The sequence below is a fragment of the Chamaea fasciata genome, unplaced genomic scaffold, assembly GCF_029207755.1.
Source record: "Chamaea fasciata isolate MVZ Bird 193981 ecotype frontalis unplaced genomic scaffold, bChaFas1.0.hap1 SCAF_1, whole genome shotgun sequence".
Lineage (NCBI taxonomy): Eukaryota > Metazoa > Chordata > Aves > Passeriformes > Sylviidae > Chamaea > Chamaea fasciata.
The window spans coordinates 143897502-143915959 of NW_027094086.1; the positions used below are offsets into that span (position 1 = coordinate 143897502).

The 18458-nt window shown below is 39.1% G+C and overlaps 2 protein-coding genes across 4 annotated transcripts in view; both read left to right on the top strand.

The window, feature by feature from the left end:
- Positions 1–3817, top strand: part of ESYT2 (extended synaptotagmin 2) — an 81646-nt gene extending 77829 nt beyond the window's left edge. Inside the window, 2 exon segments of the mRNA XM_066200686.1 lie at positions 510–559; positions 669–3817. Of these exon segments, the coding sequence (XP_066056783.1) occupies positions 510–559; positions 669–714 (96 nt within the window). The 3' untranslated portion in view covers positions 715–3817.
- Positions 3818–12906: 9089 nt separating this feature from the next.
- NCAPG2 (non-SMC condensin II complex subunit G2) overlaps positions 12907–18458 on the top strand; it is a 46083-nt gene continuing 40531 nt past the window's right edge. For 2 of the 3 annotated variants that reach the window (XM_066200700.1, XM_066200715.1), the window contains exons 1-4: positions 12907–13134; positions 13820–13914; positions 17026–17217; positions 18194–18308. In XM_066200700.1, coding sequence (XP_066056797.1) covers positions 13825–13914; positions 17026–17217; positions 18194–18308 — 397 coding nt within the window. In that variant the 5' untranslated portion in view covers positions 12907–13134; positions 13820–13824. The remainder of the gene's footprint in view (positions 13135–13819; positions 13915–17025; positions 17218–18193; positions 18309–18458) is intronic. The other variant, XM_066200708.1, reaches the window with a different exon arrangement.

Here is an 18458-nt window from a genome sequence, read left to right on the forward strand (position 1 = left end):
TACTGGAGACATTCCCAATGCCAACACCAGCTGTTGTGTTTGTAACTTCAGTGTTCTACAGGCACACATGAAATCACCCGATTTGCTACACACGTGATTTGGAGCATGAAAAAGGAGTAGTAAATTCCTACACCCTTTCAGATTGCCATATTTGAGCTCTGTGAAGAGGATGAGAGATACAGAATCATGGTTAGTTGATGGTGAGCAGTGTCCGCAGTTTTCCTGTTCACCTGGAAGGCTGTTAGTAGGAACACATCTGCTGATTGCCACTGCCATGCTGTGATGTGCTCTGGGACTGTACACTGAAGGGTGTGGATTTTAAGGTCAAAACCAGCAACTTGAACCTTTAGGCAGATAGCAGAGAGCTGTGAATGACAAGGATATAAAATACATTATTTACCAATGGCGTTGCTTACATGGTAGTTTACAGGATTGTCTGATTTGATCTTTAATAGAAATAAAATGAAAGGCACACACAATGCATTGATTGATAATTTCACTTTCCACAGGTATTAATACCTCTGGCATCTGAAGAACTTGCTAAAGGCTGGACCCAGTGGTAAGTATAACATTTCCTTTATTAATAATAATACTGCTACATACTGAAAACTACTGTGTTAATAACATACTAAATGTTAAAAACAATCCTTTGCTTTTTTCTTTTTCAGGTATGATTTGACAGAAGATGGTACAAGGCCACATGGTGCAAGTTAGGCCCACGGACACCAGGAATTCCTCACGCATAATTTTGCCAACCTTTATATATTTTTAATGTGTTGTTTTCAGAGATGTACCAATATTATTTTTATAGCTTTACTGATTTAGTTCTTAGACACATCCCCAGTAATTTTATAACACTTGGTCATTTTATGTAGACATAGCCTTCCTCATTGTTAAACTTTGTATTTTATTTTGCTAAACAGTTCTATGTGTTACTGTAATGTGCAATAGTACAGTAAAGTAACCTTTTGTGTTTAAATTGATCTTTATGACAGCTGTACCTATTAGAAAGTGAAAAGAACATGTTCTGCTGTTTTCCTGCCTTGTTTTATATCTCACCAAGGTATACTGTACCATGTAAATATATACTATTTTTTTATAATTCTTTCATGCTGGTTTGAATTCAGAAGAAAAATTAGATAAAGGATACAGATATTTTCTTCTAAATGCATGTTTATTTCTTCAGATGAATCTCTTTTGTCTTTGCAGCACAATGGTCTTAATCATTTTGTGATAATCTGCAAAAAGAAACTGCAGAAAAACATTTTTACTTTATTGTGTTTCTGGCCCAATGGGGCTAGCTTAAAATGTATAAAACATTAACATTTTAATATTTATATATAAATGTATTATTGGGAAATCATGCTATAGAATATTATAAATAAAAATGAGAATTCTATAAATATTGTATAAATAGAGGATGAGGTCCACAAATCACAGTTTCTAAATCTGAGTTTTCATTTAATGGAGTAAACATAACAAACAGTTTTATTATACAGGTTCAGTTGGATTTTGTTATTTATTCCGGTACTCTGGAGTACTAGACGTGAACTTTTGAAGGTATGAGGACATGGATTTTTCTGTATTATAAAGAAGATCTCTAACCACTTTAAACTGTCCTTACCACCATGTTTCACTGATTTATAAGTAGACAAATCAGCTTGCAAGTTAAGTTCATATAGCAGGCATATGTACAAGACATATGTTATTTTTATTATACAGTACTGTGCTAAAATAGTATGTTATGTGATACCTTCTGTGATCCCCAAATGAACACCAGTAGGTAAGAAAGTGGGGAATTGAGATGAGACTGACTGTCTTTGACAGTTGCTTCCTTGCTACTTAGTATGTTTGGTGCATGAACAAAATGCACTTCACGGTCCACACAGGTTTCTGAGCAGTGCTGTCCTTTTCCTGAAGCATTGCCTGGACTGGGCAGCAGGGACACCATCAGCACAAACTGATCCAGGCAGGCAGGATCTGAAGGGAGAGTATCAGCCCCAACAGCTGAGCTCGTAACTCTCTTTTTATGAATTATGGGAAAATTTTTTTGTATTCAGAACTGATTTTTCTTTTTCTGGTAAGTTTTTTCAGACTGTTAGAAAAATGTGCATTAAGAATCCAAGAGAACAGCTTGGCTTTTGCAGAGCCAGTGTCCTCATCCTTGGAGAAGTATGCAATTAGACAAAGTATATTGTTTAGCTAAGAGTCTAGAATGATGTCTCAGCCAAGAAAGAATTTTAAAGCAGAATGATAAACTCCTGAAATTAGCTTTATTTTAAGACTACTGACAGAACCTTAACTCTAGATGTAGAATTTGCCTACATTACTAGATGTACCAAAGTGCCTACCATAGATGTAGCTTTTTGTCTTTTTCAAGTCTAAAACTTCAAGTTTGTCTAAATTCAATTTAACATGAACATTTGTTATGGATATGTGTGACCTGCACCATACACCTCTATAGAGTGATGGCCTTCTCATTGCCACGTTTTATACAAGACAATTTTATCAAACAATCTTACATTGTAAATTGTACTGTAACTGCTGTTACTGGGCTGGGCAATAGAGATTCTTTGTCAGAAAACATTTCCATTTGAAGGCTTCACTGTATATTGGAATGTATGAGTAGCTATATATTCACTCATCTATTAATATAAAATATGTTACGAAATACATATTTTCTTTGCTAATTCTCCATTAAGATGTTAAGAATGGAAAGACAGAGAATTGTTCTTAATGCAACGAAAATGCAGAAACCAAATGCTAATCTGAGTAAATGAGGTCTAGGAGTAGCAGTTCTACATAATTGTCTTTTGCCTTGGTTCAGTCTGACGTGAAAGGATTTTTGCTCTGCATCTTGGCCAGTGACTGCGCAGAGTTTAATCCAAAGCCAGCAAATAGGGTGTTGAACAGATTCAGTGTTTCAAGTCTTAAGTGAAGTCTGGGAACAGAAAACTGCACTTGAACAAATAAAAATGTCTGTCTTTTAAAGTTTCAAGGTGGAAAATAATAAATACTGTGCTCAGGCAAATGTGAAACGATAGCACAAAGTAATTGCATAAAAAATATAGAGCAGGTTTTCAAAATATCTCACTACCTAAAATTAGGAATCGGTTCTTAGAGATCCCATTTTCCATTTAGGAATCTGAAATGAAGAGATTGAACTGTCATTGCAATTCAGCAACTAGAATTCCCATAGTCTGTAATCAGTTCTGAATGCCAGATCTTCAGAAACATTCTCCTGAGTGAATTTGGATCAGACTGCGAGTGCCTAGATGAGATTGATTCTTTGGATAGTGGATGCAACTTTTGTATTACCAAATTCCAGTTGTTCCATTTATATGGAAGTAGGAAGGACAGTTTTGCCTCTGGGCAAAAATTGCACCTCATTATCAAGTCATTTACTCAATATCAACTGACAGCTTTTCATGTAGTTCTTGTTTATCCTGTGCCTTAAAATATGAACGTATGAAGATGTTTCAGAAATGGTTAAAAATAAGCTTTGTTACCTGTATGTACCAACACATGTTCTGTACTATTGAAACTGTTTTTAGAATTACTCTGCTTCACTGACAAGAAAACCAGCTTTCTTAACTATAGCAGTGGTATAACTCGAACTCAAATCAGCATGCATATCACTTGGAGGTGGACTAAAAGAGTTTTAATTTTCTGTCTTGAATCCTTTATCAGAGCTGCAGCAAATGGTGAGAGTTAAAATGAGAACAAAGGGTAATCAATTTTGTACAGATTGCCTTTTTTGCTCATGTAATTCTACATTATGATGCATGTATTTATTCAATAAATGGTTCGTATGGAACTTGGTGTGTTGCTTCCCTCTACACACACACACACACCCCCCTTCTCCTCTCTTGCATATCCCTGTTCTAACTGGTAATACAATGAAGTGAATTGTTTAAATAATCCTGTATCCAGACTCCTGTAACCTAGGCAGCCTTGCTGTAAGGTCTGTAGGCAGATTTTTGGGTCTTACACGAGAGAAAGTGGAGTGAGAAGTTCAGGATACTTCCTGGGGATTTCTATGCTTGTTGTTCTGGAACAGATTGACACATAAGAAATTAGTAGGTCCTTTGTTCAACCTGAGTGTCTAAATTTTTTTTCCTCTTAAATTGATCAATTGAACAAATTGTCATAATTCTAGCACTTAGTAATTAACTGTCATTAATTATGCTTTCAAAAGGACCTAGAACTGTATTTAATTGCCTTAGATTTAGAACTGGGAGATTTCTACCTGTGGCATTCTTTCCTATTATTTCATTTGCTTGGTAAGACAAATATTGATGGAAAATACAATGATGTACTGCATAAATAAGAAAAGGGGTGTTGTATCCTCTATTCTTTCCAGAAAAACTGCCGTAGAAATTATCCTCTTTGCACTAAACATTAATTTATATTTAGTTATAATTCTGTAATTAATTGTGATACCTCTTCTCATAAACAGCTACAGCTTGTCTTAACTCATAATATTCAGTCAGTTTTCATCAGCCATAAATAAAAGCTGCAAAACTTCATCAACCAGTCACTATTCCATTTAGAATGGGCTCCACGGGATAATCTTTAATGTTACTAACTACAAAATTATGTTCCATTTTGGTTTGGGTTTGTTTTTTTTTTTTTTCCCTTTGAGGAGATACATACGTCCCTTTTTTAGCAGAATAAAAACCATCTGCTAATCAATGGGAAGGCACCTAAAGCCAAGGAAAAACATGGCTGTCTCCACAGCTTCCTCATGGCATGGCAAGGTGGGCCTGGATTGCAACACTCCCTGGCAGTGCCAGCACTGATCAGGTGTCGGCATTTTTCTGACTTGGGTCAAGATCAAACCTTCCATTCCTGCAACGCAGGTGGTACCTGGATCAGCACTGCTTGTGTGTTCACAGGTCTTAGTAGAGAGCAGAAATAACTGTGCAAGACACTCCTGCAGATGGCTTTGGGATTAATTTGATGGGCTCACCCCAGCCTAGGATTCTTCTTTGTATTTGCTGTACGGTTTAAATTGGTTTGGGCTTTCAGTTCATCCAGTCTCCACGTAGGATCAGTTTTTGCCAATAAAGTTACCAATGTGGCTATTTTCTAGTATTTTTCTCAGCTAAGAGCTGAATACAAAATGTTTCCTATGAAGTACCTGTTTTAACCAATTTAATTGTTTTATGTTCTCCCCCAAACAAACTCTTGACTGTTGGATGGTACCTTTGGTAGAAAGAATCAAAACTTGCGGATTGTCCTGGACCCATTTGTGGTTGTAGCTGGCTGCTGAAGCAGTCAGATTATTTAATCCCAAATGGTAGTTTTGTATATTCTAAAGTGTCCAACTGTTGTGTGCTTTCCTACTGATTTCTAAGGCAGTCAGGCTCTCAACAGTATTCTCAGGCACCTTCTGAAATATGTTTTATGAGAAATGCAAAAATTCCGTTGTATTTCCTTCAGTGTTATGCAGTAAATTTAGCTGCCAGAGTAGATGGCAGCTCTGGGAGAAAAGTTCTCTAATCTATATTCATGTGATAGAGGTGGTACTCTCTGTTCTCACTGTGTGCAGGAATATTGCTTGCCAGTCATCTACAGTGGAATCCAATTTGAGCAGGCTCCTGCATCTCTGTTTCCTCAGACACCACCAAAGTGAAGCCAACCTGTTTTTCATGTTAATTTTTTAGTCCTCAGTAACTGTAGACTTTATAGCAAGGGAATTAAGGCCTAATAATGATCATTCTTCCCTCTAAGATCCATACAGAAACATGTCCAAGGACAGCCCAAAGCGAGGCAAGGTTCCAGCCTTTCACAGCCAGGCAGGGGAAGGGCTGGTTCCAGCCCGGGATGGTTTGTGGCCTGGAGACTGTGGGCCATTCCTGCAGGACTTGATAACCCAACCCTCTGAGCTGGGCACCAGGCACCTCAGCCTCTGTGCAAGAAGTGACAGAAGAAAGTTGTGATGTCCCTGCACCCAGCTGTGTCCTGTGAATTCATTCAGCTGTGTGGTAAGGATCTAATTGATGATCAATTTTATTTATGATTTATTTAAGCAAAGTAGCTCCTTTCTGCAGGATGTTGCAGTAGATGACCTGGTGAGGTCCCTTCCAACCTCAGTTCTGTGACTCTCAAGATTTTTAAACATTAAGGTAAGCTCAGTAAATGTGCTGGAGCCCTGTGCACTCCTGGCCTGTGCTGTCGGTCTTCCTGGGCATTCTTCTTCCTGAGCCCAAGCTCTCAGGGATGGGCATGTAGCTACTCCAGCTGGACAGAACAAGGAGTCACACAGCTGGCAGCTGCAAGCTTTGCTAAGTCAGGATGTAGAAATTTGATAGGAGTTAAAAATACATGAATCTGTGCACAGAACTTGAGCTGTAGATAATGCTAGCAAAATGGTAATTGTAGGTGGTGAATGAAGGTCAGCGATTTTACTTGATAACTGGAATAAGATCCCTAAACCCAGAAAGGGTGCATGCATTTAACAGACCTTGTTTGTGGCATGAAATTTCGAACAAGTTGTTTTGTTCTTTTATTCTAGTTGAATTTGCAAGCTATTGTGTTATTCTACAGATTTTCAGAGCCTGACAACTAGAGCTTACTAAGCATGTCACGATGATTAATAATTTATTACAGAATATTTTGCAAGACAGTTTCATGCAGACTTCCACGGGAGAAATACTTCAACTGATAGGCTGAAATCCCTGTATTTTGCATGATTGTTGCTATCTCTTGGGTTAAGTTGAAGTTGCTCTGTTGCAATGTTTTGCACCTACAATTTATAGGAAAGTTCGTCTAGTTTTGCACAAATCATGAAATTCTCTGAGCTCAAGTAACTCTTATAGCCACGGAATGGGTGCTCTGCTGTAACTTTCAGCTCAGAGTCCCACTGGATACATTTGATGAATTGACAACAGTATCCAAACAAAGGATTTAGATTGTCTCTAGACGTGTCATTTATCCAGGTGATGACAATGAAATAAAGAGTAAAAATGGGTTCATGGAAATGGATATTTATGACTCATGAATGGTATTGGTAGCAAGGCTGGTTCTTTGTTTTCTTTGGTAAAAGTTAATTTGCATGTAAAATAAGTTGTAATCAAAAGTTTAAAGTACTAAGATTAGCTTTCTGACAAGTTTCAATCTTAGTTTTAGGCAACTTTGTTCTATGCCATTTTTTTTATTCAATATGCTTTTTCAAGTTCAGATTATTTGAGACATAAAAAATGCTTCATTTCTAATTTATTTTGATAAAAACATTTTAGCTTTGCTTATCTTTTCACATTGAGACATTAAAGTTTTTCCATGTACAGCCAGTGCCCGGGGAATTCTGAAGGTACTGTTACATTCCACTAGATGGTAGTGCAGACCCTGTTCTCAGAATCCTTTTTTGCTGCCTGTGCACTTGGTTTCTTGTACGATAAGGAAGTGGTCTGGATCAGAGGCATGTTTGGGAGTGCAGCCTCAAGTCACCCTGTCTTAAAAGCAGTGAACAACAGCTTCGATCCTCACCATGCTCTGCTCTACCCTTTTCCTCTGAGGCACCAGAGATCCTAAAAGAACTGAGTTTCATAATGGAGGATTCAATTTGCCAAAATGGTTTTGTAGAGGTATTTAGTCATGAGGCACAGGAAAATTTAAAAAATGGTCCATGATGTGAGGAAACATGAAACTTCTGGAAGATGAAGGATTGCAGTTCACCAGAAATTCTGCATGCTTCTGTCAGCAATTCACCATAGGTGTTTCATGCCTTAGATACCAAATTAGATTTGATTCTAGAACTCCCTCGAGATGCTGACAGAACTTTAATGAGATTAAGTGCAAAACGTTGAAATTAATCAGAAGCAGGCAGAAATGAAATTACAGTTTAGGACATGGAAAACAGCCTTGACCAGCACATTTGAAACATCACTATGCTTTAAGTATTTATTGTTGATTCAAGCATGTGGCTAGAAACTCGGGATAGCTAACAATGAAATCCATCATGGAGCAGTACAGTAAACACAGGAGTAAATGGAAGACAGATAAAATTCTACTAGAAAAATAAGTTAAGAATCAATTTTCCTTTGTTTAAGGACATGATCAGAAAGTTTGCTAAAACACAGGTCTTGTGATGATAAAACTGTTTGATGCCCAGAACAGGAATAAATGATAAGTATGTCTAAACTTAGTGGATATGGAAGCCGTCACAGGTGCCTGGCTCCACATTTCTCCCCAGGCTCTCTACACTACTGTCAGTTTTGCATGAAGGCAGCAGGACATGCAGCCTGTAAAAAAACCCAGTGAGCTTTGGTCAGGCTCCTGGTCTGGATCAAGGACATGGGGAACACCCTTGCTGACAGAGCCAACACAGATATGAGAGACAAGTGAATGCTGGTATAATGTCCAAGCAATGTAAAGCAGTTTGTTGTGTGTATTTCCATATGTATAAACTAATATGGATGAGCAAATCATGTCCATTCTGATATTTGTACAGTATTTTCATGTTTTGTGCTAGACAGATGCAACAGAGATGGTGTCATATCTAAATGATGCATGTCTATCACAATGAAACCTCTAAGAACACTTGTAAAATTAATAATAACAGTGATTTTGTACCTTAGAGGCAATTTTTCTCTTAAAGGCTAAAATAGAATGAGAGCTGCAAGGAGACAGGACTCTTAAAAGAGCAGTAAATCTCTATCAGAATGTAATTTAATAGGGTTAAAGTAATACAGACATGGCATTTGTTATTGGAGTGTTTTATATCTGAAACAAATTAAATGACAAACTAGTATTATAAATCTACTCAATGATACATAGTATTCTGAAAGATAACAATGACTTTATACTAGAAAATGTTTGCTGTAGTTGTAATGAAAAATTACACTCCCTTTTTCTTTTTCTACAGTGGGATGGATTCAGCTATGCAAATACTGTTATTGTAATTTCTTTTTGTGAGCATCTTAGAACATTTCAGAAATCTTTCCATTTTCATGGTACTAATAGTGAAGAGAGAAAAACTACAATCAGTCACTTGTAACACTGCTCATAAGGAACAAGTGATAACAGTAAGGGCATAATAATACAGCAAATAATAATTACAGGACCATGGAACAATTTGGGGTGGAAGAGACCCTAAACATCATCTTGTTCCAACCACCCTGCCACAGGCAGGGACACCTTCCACTGTCCCAGGTTGCTCAAAGCCCCAACCAACCTGGCCTTGAACACTTCCAGGGATGGGGCATCCAGAGCTTCTCCGAACAACCTATGCCAGGGCCTCACCACCCTCGCAATAAATAATTTCTTCCCAGTATTTAATCTAAACCTGCCGTCTGTCAGTTTAAAGCCATTCCCCCTTGTCCTGTCTCTCCAGGCTCTCACAAAAATTCCCCCTCTTCGCTTGTAAACCCTTTAGGCACTGAAAGGTGCTCTGAAGTTTTCTCCAGAGCCTTCAGTTCTCTGTGCTGAACACTCCCAGCTCTCTCAGCCTGTCTCCGTGGGAGAGGTGCTCCAGCCTTCTTCATGCTATAATAATTAATTATTTTGTCATAAAGCATCATAACAAAGCAAAGAAGATGCAGTTGCTGTGTTTTCCCAGCTTAAACGGAGCTGGGTGTGGATCCCTGCAGACAGAGCCGGCAGTAGCGGGCAGCTCCCGCGGGGCGGCACTTCAGGACTTCGGTACCGTCGGCAGCGACTCCAGGGAGTGGCTCTCCCGAACAGCTTTTGCATTTTCCGTCTGCGCGTTTTATTTCCTTATTTTTGTGTGAGTTAACACAGATAATTTTTTTCTTCTGCAGTGATTTTTTTTTCCTACTTAATCTCTTAAACTCTAAAATTGATTCATGTTAATATTAATAATTTAAGGGAAATAAGCCTTTTCACGGTCTAATCACACCAGCATTGAGAAGTGACAGTTGCCTCTGAATAAAGGATGGCATGATTGGCAGGATTACCTTCAGGCAAGGGGAGATCTGGAGAACTGGAATAGTGTGAAACTTCATCTCTCTCCCATGCTGTTCGGATTATTTATCAAAGTATGTGAAGATCAAAAAAAAAAAAATCAAGGGAAATGCATGCATGTAAATTATTAACAGCCTGCCTCAGAGGACGAGCAGATTTTGTTCATACTGTATTAACTATAACAAATTTTATTACATATTCAAAGAAAAAGAAATAGGAGTTACAACTCCAACATGGTGGTAGATAAACGCGTGAAATAGTCTCATAAGAAACTATTATCTACAAAATAACGTTGTAAATATAACAAAACATTGTCAAGAAAGCGTCTGACGTTCAGGGAACTACTTGTTTATTTTTTATTTATATTGTTGACTCTTAGAGGTTGAAATGGAATGCTTGCTCCAGCCCAAACAACAATATTCTGGGGTGAGCCATCTGTAACCTATATCTCTCATGCAGGCCACCAACAAGAATAAAGACTGGCTCATGAAGCAGGAGCACAAAAGCAAATCTTTATTTGCTGTTGCTCAGCAACCATGTGCAAAAGGCCCATTTTTCATTTTTGCTGTAACTTGACAGGAAAATGATAATAAATATTAGATTATTATCACACGGTATAGATTATTTTGAACAGATGAACAGATATGTCAAAGAGAGGCATGTAATTTGGTACTCTTGAAAAGGAGAATATTAGAGGAACTGAAAATAGAGTTGTAGGTTTATTACTGGCTTTGCAGTTCATGCACAGTTCTTGAAAAAACCTAGAAAACATTATTCTGCCTCTCTGGTTTCTCTGTGATCCTTTAAAATGAATCACTTGGTGTTATTCAGCCTGTTGTTATCTGTGTCAACTTCTAGTTTCAATACTATGAAAAAAATCATTCTGTGGTTGCTATGCAACAGAAATTAAAAGCTAAAATATGTTTTAGTTTGTTTGCTAAATGGATACATGCCCAACTAAATAAACAGTAACCAGGTGACTACTGTAGCATCTAATTAAAAGATTAATCAAGGTATTAATGAAGTATTCAGTCTACATGTCATGATAAAAAAATCCATCAGTTTAGATCTAAAATGGCAAAGATTTTTAACATATGCAGATTTTTTTAAATACAGGCAAAGATTAGCACAACGTATAAATGTAAGGTGTTATACTTTTTTATTTGTTTTTACAATTCTACAGGTATGCTGATTGCTCATGCAACTTACTCCAAGCAAACTGTTTCACAGGCTCCTTGCACTTGGCTGAATACCCAACTTGGGAAATAAAGTCATGTACATAGGATCTGAAACAAGCTGGATTCTTATATCAAATACATGTGGCAGAAAATGTGAAAAAAATTAATTTTTAATATAAACTAAAACTGTGAAAGGCAGGGTTATTAAGGAAGATTCTATGTTAAAATTCAAACAGCAGAAGATATAAATGCTAGTTTTAAAGGAGTGAATTTCTACATTTAATACTGGAAAAAATCTGAATTACATCATGTTTTTTAAAATTACAATTCTGAAAAGTCCAACCAGATATGAGAACTTCTACACAAGTTATAGTTGGCTTTCTGTTTGTTTGCACAGTAAAGCAGGACATGCTGTACTGCTCCTACAGACTGAAACTAAATTACTTCAGTTCTGCACCTCTGTCTTCTGAACAGCCAAGACTGAGAAATGCTACCGAAAATGCCAAATGGAGAGATATAAAATAACCCTTAAGAAGACACTTTGACTGGCTTTGGTTTGCACAAGAGCTCAAACAAATGGAATGTGGAATATTACAGAATTCAAGATCTGACTATTCGCAATCACTGCAAAGAAGAAACAGAAGATATAATTTCCTGATACATTAAAAAAAAAAAAATCCTTAGTTACCAAACTCTGAATATCATCTGGCTTACATAGTTTCCTGTATATTTTGGCATATAGGCTTTGGACGAAGAGTGCAAAGTACTCACATTGTTCACCAGGACTGAGTAAAAGCCTAGCTGTCAGCAACAGCAACAACATTATTACTGGAGCAAAAAGCCACCAGTGAAATCAAATGCGTGGTGTTTTCGTAAAAGAAGTTATGCCCACGTTACCGGAGATCCATGGAAGAAGGAGTACTGTTTCTTAAGCATGAACATGAATTTAACTGAGCACGTCCTACCCCCATTTGCAAGCACTGACACTTTGCAGGTAGGTACAGGAAGGGAACACTGAGCGGGGCGCTGCGTTTGAACCATGGCAGCTCTGGGTAGCTGATGGGATGTTCCCCCGGGACAAGCCGTGTCTCCAGCCAGCCTGCGTTAGAAAGCAGCGGAGGAAGGAGCCTTTCAGCGCGGCCGAAGCTGCCGGGAGCAGCGCAGCCCCGCTGCCCGCGGGGCGCTGCGGCGCCGGGCAGGGGCTGGGGCACAAACCCGCGCCGAGGCTCCGCCTGGAGGAGGCTCGGGAGGGACCTGGCGGCTCTCTCCGGCTCCCTGAAAGGAGGGTGTAGCCAGCTGGGGGTCGGGCTCTTCCCCCAGGTAACAAGGGATAGGACGAGGGCGCAGAGCCTCGAGCTGCGCTAGGCGAGGTTCAGATCCATCATTAGGAGAAATTCTTCACGGAAAGGGTGATTGGAAAGGGAGGTGGTGGAGTCACGATCCCTGGAGGTGTTTAGGAAAGACTGGACGTGGCACTCAGTGCCATGGTCTAGTTGACCTGGTGATGTTCGGTCATAGGTTGGACCCGATCACCTCAGGAGCCTTTTCCAGCCTCGCTGACTCTGTGGTTCCCTGAGTTTTGAACGCGGTCCCGGCTCCCGGCCGGGCTTCCATGGCCGCCTCCTCCCACCCCGCCCTCAGCGGTACCCGGCGCGGGAAAGGGCGGGGGCGGTAGCCGAGCTCTCGCGAGATGGGACGAGAGTTCCGCGGCGCGCGCTCAACGTCGGACGCGGGAGGATTCGAAAAGTGGCGGTGAGGGAGGGGCGGGCGGGGGCTGGGGCTGTCCGCGGGTGTCCCGGGCCGTTCCCGGGTGTCCCGGACCGTTCCCGGGTGTCCCGGGCTGTCCCCACGTGTCCCCTCCGAGCGGATCTCCCGAGTGTCTCCTCCGGCGGTGCTGCTGTGCTCCGCGGGCTCTTCTCCGCGCGTGTCCGCCGGCTTCGTTCCGCTCTGCTCCGCTGAGGCGGCGTCGCGGTGTTGGAAGCGCATCCCGCGGATCCATGAGGGTTCGGCCGCTCTGAGGGAGCCCGAGGTAAGCGGCCCGTCCGGCCTCCGCTGTCTGCTCGGGGGGGGCTGGCGGGAGCCCCCGGGTGCCTCGGGACGGGGCCCAGGAGCGGCCCTCGCCGCGTCCTGTGATGTGGCTTCACACACACTAAATGCTGTGTAAGCCATTTTCCCAACTGGAAAAGCACGTCAGGAGACACCCTGGAAGGTGGGAATGGAATGTTTACGTGAATGATTAAGCTCTTGGTGGCCTTGCCTATTTCCCGTGGTTTCCACTTCCACAGTCGAGAAAAGAGACCATTTTTCTGCGCCTCTGTGATTCTGATGCAAATAAATACTGTTGTTGGGAACGATGACCAGCTTAAATAATGGGTGTGTGCTGGAGAATGCATTGTACTTTTTAAAAATCAAACTATCCATTAAAAATTTATTCTGCTTCAAGGCGTACTCAAAAAACAGAACAGCAAAGTAAGAAGAAAGCAAGCCCTGCAGCCTCGTGATGTTGGGAATCTAAATGCTGATTCAGATAACTGAAGTATGTCGGAGGGGAAAAGTACTTTTAACTGTGTAGCACATGTATAACTACTGTAATATATAACATAGATATATATATAAATGCTATGTATGTAACTGATACATGACTACAACTGAGGCCAAAACGATCTTGTTTTGATATACAGTACCTTCTCAAATGTTACATTTTGTTTATAAAGTAGGGATGACCAATTCCAGGATGAAACGTGAAGCATTTTTGCAAGTTGTGTCTAAAGAGTCAATTGAAGACTTCCTTCGCTACACTCACAATCCTGTAAGTGAGCCATTGTGTACATTTATCACTGCTGGAGTCGTAAGTCTGTTACAGGTGTGACAGACTTACAAAAATTTTGTGACAAAGGGACAGAAACTGTCTGGTACTTACAGATGCGGGAATAATTGCTGTAGAAAATGACTTCAAATGGCCCTTGAAGGAATATAGGCTGGAAAAGTTGTGGAGTCTGAAATATGAACATTTATAAACCAACTTATTTTTTGATATTTTGTTGTTGCACATACCATTTTTTAAAAATAAATTATTAGTACTGTGATAATGCTAAAAAAAACCCCAATTTGATGTTACTGAAGTATTAAATTTTTAAATTTCAACCTATGAAAGAGTTTATTGGTATATAATGAATATGAGTTAATGTGCAAATGTAGCAGAATTGCGTTTCACTGGTATTTTTTCATTCATTTGATAGTTTAGGCTCTCCACTTGTTCTTTGGTCCATGTTTAATTTTACTTGAATTGTTCTATCACTGAATTCTTTAGAGAAGGGGTAGATTACTCTCTCTAAATGAAGTGTGGGGAGAACAGGGAGGAACAACAAAACAAATTCCCTTGAAATCTGCTATTAAAAGCTCATTCTCACATTGTGTATATATTGCCTAATAATGAGAAATAATAATTTGCATTGAGGTGTTCTCCACTCAGCTTCAATTTCTCTGGTGTTAGGACACGCATGAGTTCTGCTAAACATCTTTTGCTTGCTGCCATAAATGATATTGTTAAGTTAGTTTCTTAAGCTTTCTAATGGGTATTTTCCTAGTAGTACCTGTACCAGGATCAGGTGGATCAGTTGATCTCTATGTACACAGAGGCATGAACTGATTTAATGTAGCAACTGTATTAAACCCACAGCCATGTTCTGTATAATAAACTTACAGAGTTTGTCTGCCAAACATCCTTGAATCCTTCCTCAAGAAATTTACTATTTATTTCATTTGTGTGCCTGTATGTAGTTATAGATGACAACTTTATTACCTGGTTGCCTCTGCTTAAATTCTCCTTCCCATTTCTCCCTAAATCTAAACACTTTAACAAAAAACTATTTGCTTTAGTTTTCTCTTGCAGTGTTTCCTTTTCAATTGATTTGGTTGTGTTGATTCTGCCATCTACATTCAGTAATTTATTTTAGTATCCCATGGACTATTTGGATTAAAAATGGTTGGGTTTTTTTTCATCCTTTTATTGTTCATCACCAAAGGAGTTTTCTTGCAACAGTTGAAAACTGTTGCCAATATCTCTGGAAGCTTTATGTCACCAGCTACAATAAGTATATTGATTAAAATTGTCTTCATGCCTCTGGAGCATAAGGGAAGACAAATATCCACATGACTTTTTGACTGTCCGAGAGTTATTTTAATTTCCTTTTGAAGCCTTCAGCAGTGGAGGATGTGTGACCATGTCTTACCTTAGTATGAGGTCTTCCTTTTTGATTTTCCCTTGAAAAATTCCTGACTGTTTTCTGGCAGAGGCTGTGGTTAAATAAATCATTATTAAAGCTTCACTACTTTCCTTAGTTTTTGTATTATATTTGCTACTTAGTTGGAGCTCTAGCCTTAGAATTTGCCTTTTAAACTCTCATGAAAGTTCTGGTTTTAGCATCACTGCTACTTTCAGTGTCTGTTTTCTACATACACCCCAACCTCCTTGATTTTTTTTCTTTTCCACACCCTCAATGTTTTGATTCATCTGTGTCTTTTAAAATTCCAGGGCTTTGCTAATTTTCCTTCAGGGTTTCTTGTGGGCTTTTCATTTTTTCCTTTGTAATATTTTAAAAATGTCATATTGTGGTGCTGTTCACTGAGATCTTCAACAGGTGCTGTTAATTGTTTCCACTAAATCCCATTCCAGTTCAAGAAAATATGTAACTTCTTAGACACAAAAATAGGAATCACAGATGTGATTATCATTCACTGTCATCTTTTCCCTTCATAGATTTTGGAATAATTCTATCTCATATCATCCCAAAGAAAAATCCAAAAGCTCTGGTCTTATTATGAATTCATTCTTTCTGTTCAAAATGGTACAATCTTAATATCCTGTCTTTTGGATTTGTTTTGAAGCACAGGGCTGCAGAACTCCCTGTGAGGCCTTTGGTTTATTGTATTTGTTTTCAGTTGTAGAATAGAATAGAAATTCTCTTATAAATATGTAACAGGGTCTTTCTTCTCATACCCTTCCGGGAACTTTCTAATACTTATTGCTGCTTCTTTCATTCTTTTCTGTTTTTACCTTCGACTTTTTCTTTTTGATGCCTTGCAGTGTATTGGCAAACTAAAAATACATTTATTTCAAGATCAAGGAGATTCTCCCGCTATCCTCTGAAGTGTTTTTGATCCAGTAGACCTTCACTTCGGTATTGCAAATTATATCTCAGAAATTATCTGTTCTCTCTCTTAGTTGTGCCTCGTTTTCCTTCTTATCTTCTCTCTGCATATTCCCTTTCCTAGCAGGTTGCCTACCCTTCTTTGATGCTCACAGACTCCTTGTGTCTCTGAGGTAAATTCTTCCAGCCAACTTCTTACTACGAAATAGTTCAGATCAGCCTCATGGTGCAGCCTCTGTTGGAGACTGATGGTGATTTCCCTGTCAGCAGGCTCAGGAGCTGAGTTTGATGTGGGGCCCTAAAACAGTGTAGTTGTGTGCAGAGCTCTGGTGTGTGCAGGTCATATCCCAAATGAGTGCTGTCCCTATGGCTCTACTGACTGCTACGTCTCCAGTCCTTGCCTAAGGGTTTTCTTTCAACAGCCATCATCAATTGATATTTAAGAGGGCAAAGATATAATCAGGGACTTAAATTCTGTGCAGTTTTGAGCTGCTTAGCTCAGAGTATAAAATTGTCTTCATTGCTATCAAGGGCTAAAGACTTTTGTCTTAAAGGCAGCACTTTTGCCTCATGATAGAGTTAACTAGGAGGAATTTCTTATGCTATTTTAAAAAAATATAACTTCTGGAAGATATTTTAGCTCCATAACTGCAGAGGAATGTAAATTAATCATTAATGTAAGAACCCACATTAAATGTAGAAAATACAGTGTTGAAGTACAAGCCACTGTGCTGATGTGGGATTGAGTGGTACCATCTGACTATTTATAGAAAAATACATTGGATCATTTTGACTTGGATGAGCTACTTCAAGAATTGCCAAGAAAGCAAAAAGAAGTGCTATGGCAGAGACTGACACAGCTGCTGACAGAGAGCTTGATGGAGAACCCTGTGGAAACATGGGACAGGTCTGGAGATGATAAAAATGATGATGACATGGAAGTTGAGACAGTTCCAGAAATGGTAAGAATCTTGTAAAATTAAAATATGATGACTGTTACATGTTTTTGGGAAATAAAATGGAATATTTCCACAACATCTGAAAACATGCAAGGGTTATCAAATAAGATCAGTTACAAATATCACCTTCCTGCCCATTATTTAGATGACTTAATTTATGCTTGGGTTAAGCTGAACTTATGATTGGTCTATACTGTAGAAGACTAGATCTGCTGATAATTTTTAATATGAAAGATGTGACTTAGTTTTCTCAGTAGAGTTGAATGGGCTTTTTCTCTGTCTCATTTCAGTAAACAAATGTTAATGTTGCAGATGTTAAGTTTAAGTTGCTAGCGTATAAGAAATTCACTACTTGATTTGTGATGTCATTTTATTTAATGAAGATCATGAAATCCAGATTTGACTGCCCCTTCCACAAATTTGGAATATATAGAATTTTCCTGACTCAGACCCTTATATACTGCTTCCTGTGCTGTAGTCTGTGTAGCCTTAAGAATACTGGGGGAAAAGGTTATTTAATTTTGGGGCAAGAAAAGAAATGCAGTGGGGAAATCATTAGAGGAACCCAGAGGCTTATAGAAAAATCAGTGATCCATTCGGAGGCCTGTAGAATCACACACCAGATGTACACATCTCTGAGTGACACCAGACCCTGCTGGTTAGGGGCTTTGCAGCTCTAGGATGGATGTGTGATTGAGTAGGTTTGTTGCAGGAACAGATACACATGTACAGTCACAAAGTTATCTGCCAGCTGGAGCTGAAAACCCTTTTCAAACTTTTTGAAAAGATGTAGTTTAAAAATCTGTTCTTCTGCCTCTTATCTGATAGGCTTTGGCTGCCAGCATGCTCATTCTTTAAAATGGAAGCATAATAACAATTCAGATTTGCTCTTTGTTGTTAAGGTTTATTTCTTGTTTGAGTTATTTTCTGAGTCCAAAACAAACTGCAGAAGTGTTTCCTCAGCATTGCTTTTTTTCAGAAACAAACCGTAGCAGTGATCCAAGGAGTGGCAGCTGTTGTTACTGCTTCCATACCTGCAGTGGATGACAATGTAAACTACAAAGCTCTTGTAGAATGTGTTTTTATACTAAATGGTGAGTACTTCTCTGCATGCAGCATTTTTCAGAGGCTGTTTGATCTGACTGAAATCCAGCTGGCCTGTGAAACAGAATTCACAGGAGAAAAGTTGGTACGGGCTTGAGTTCATATTTATGAGACAAAATTAAGGGAGTGTTTACTTAAAA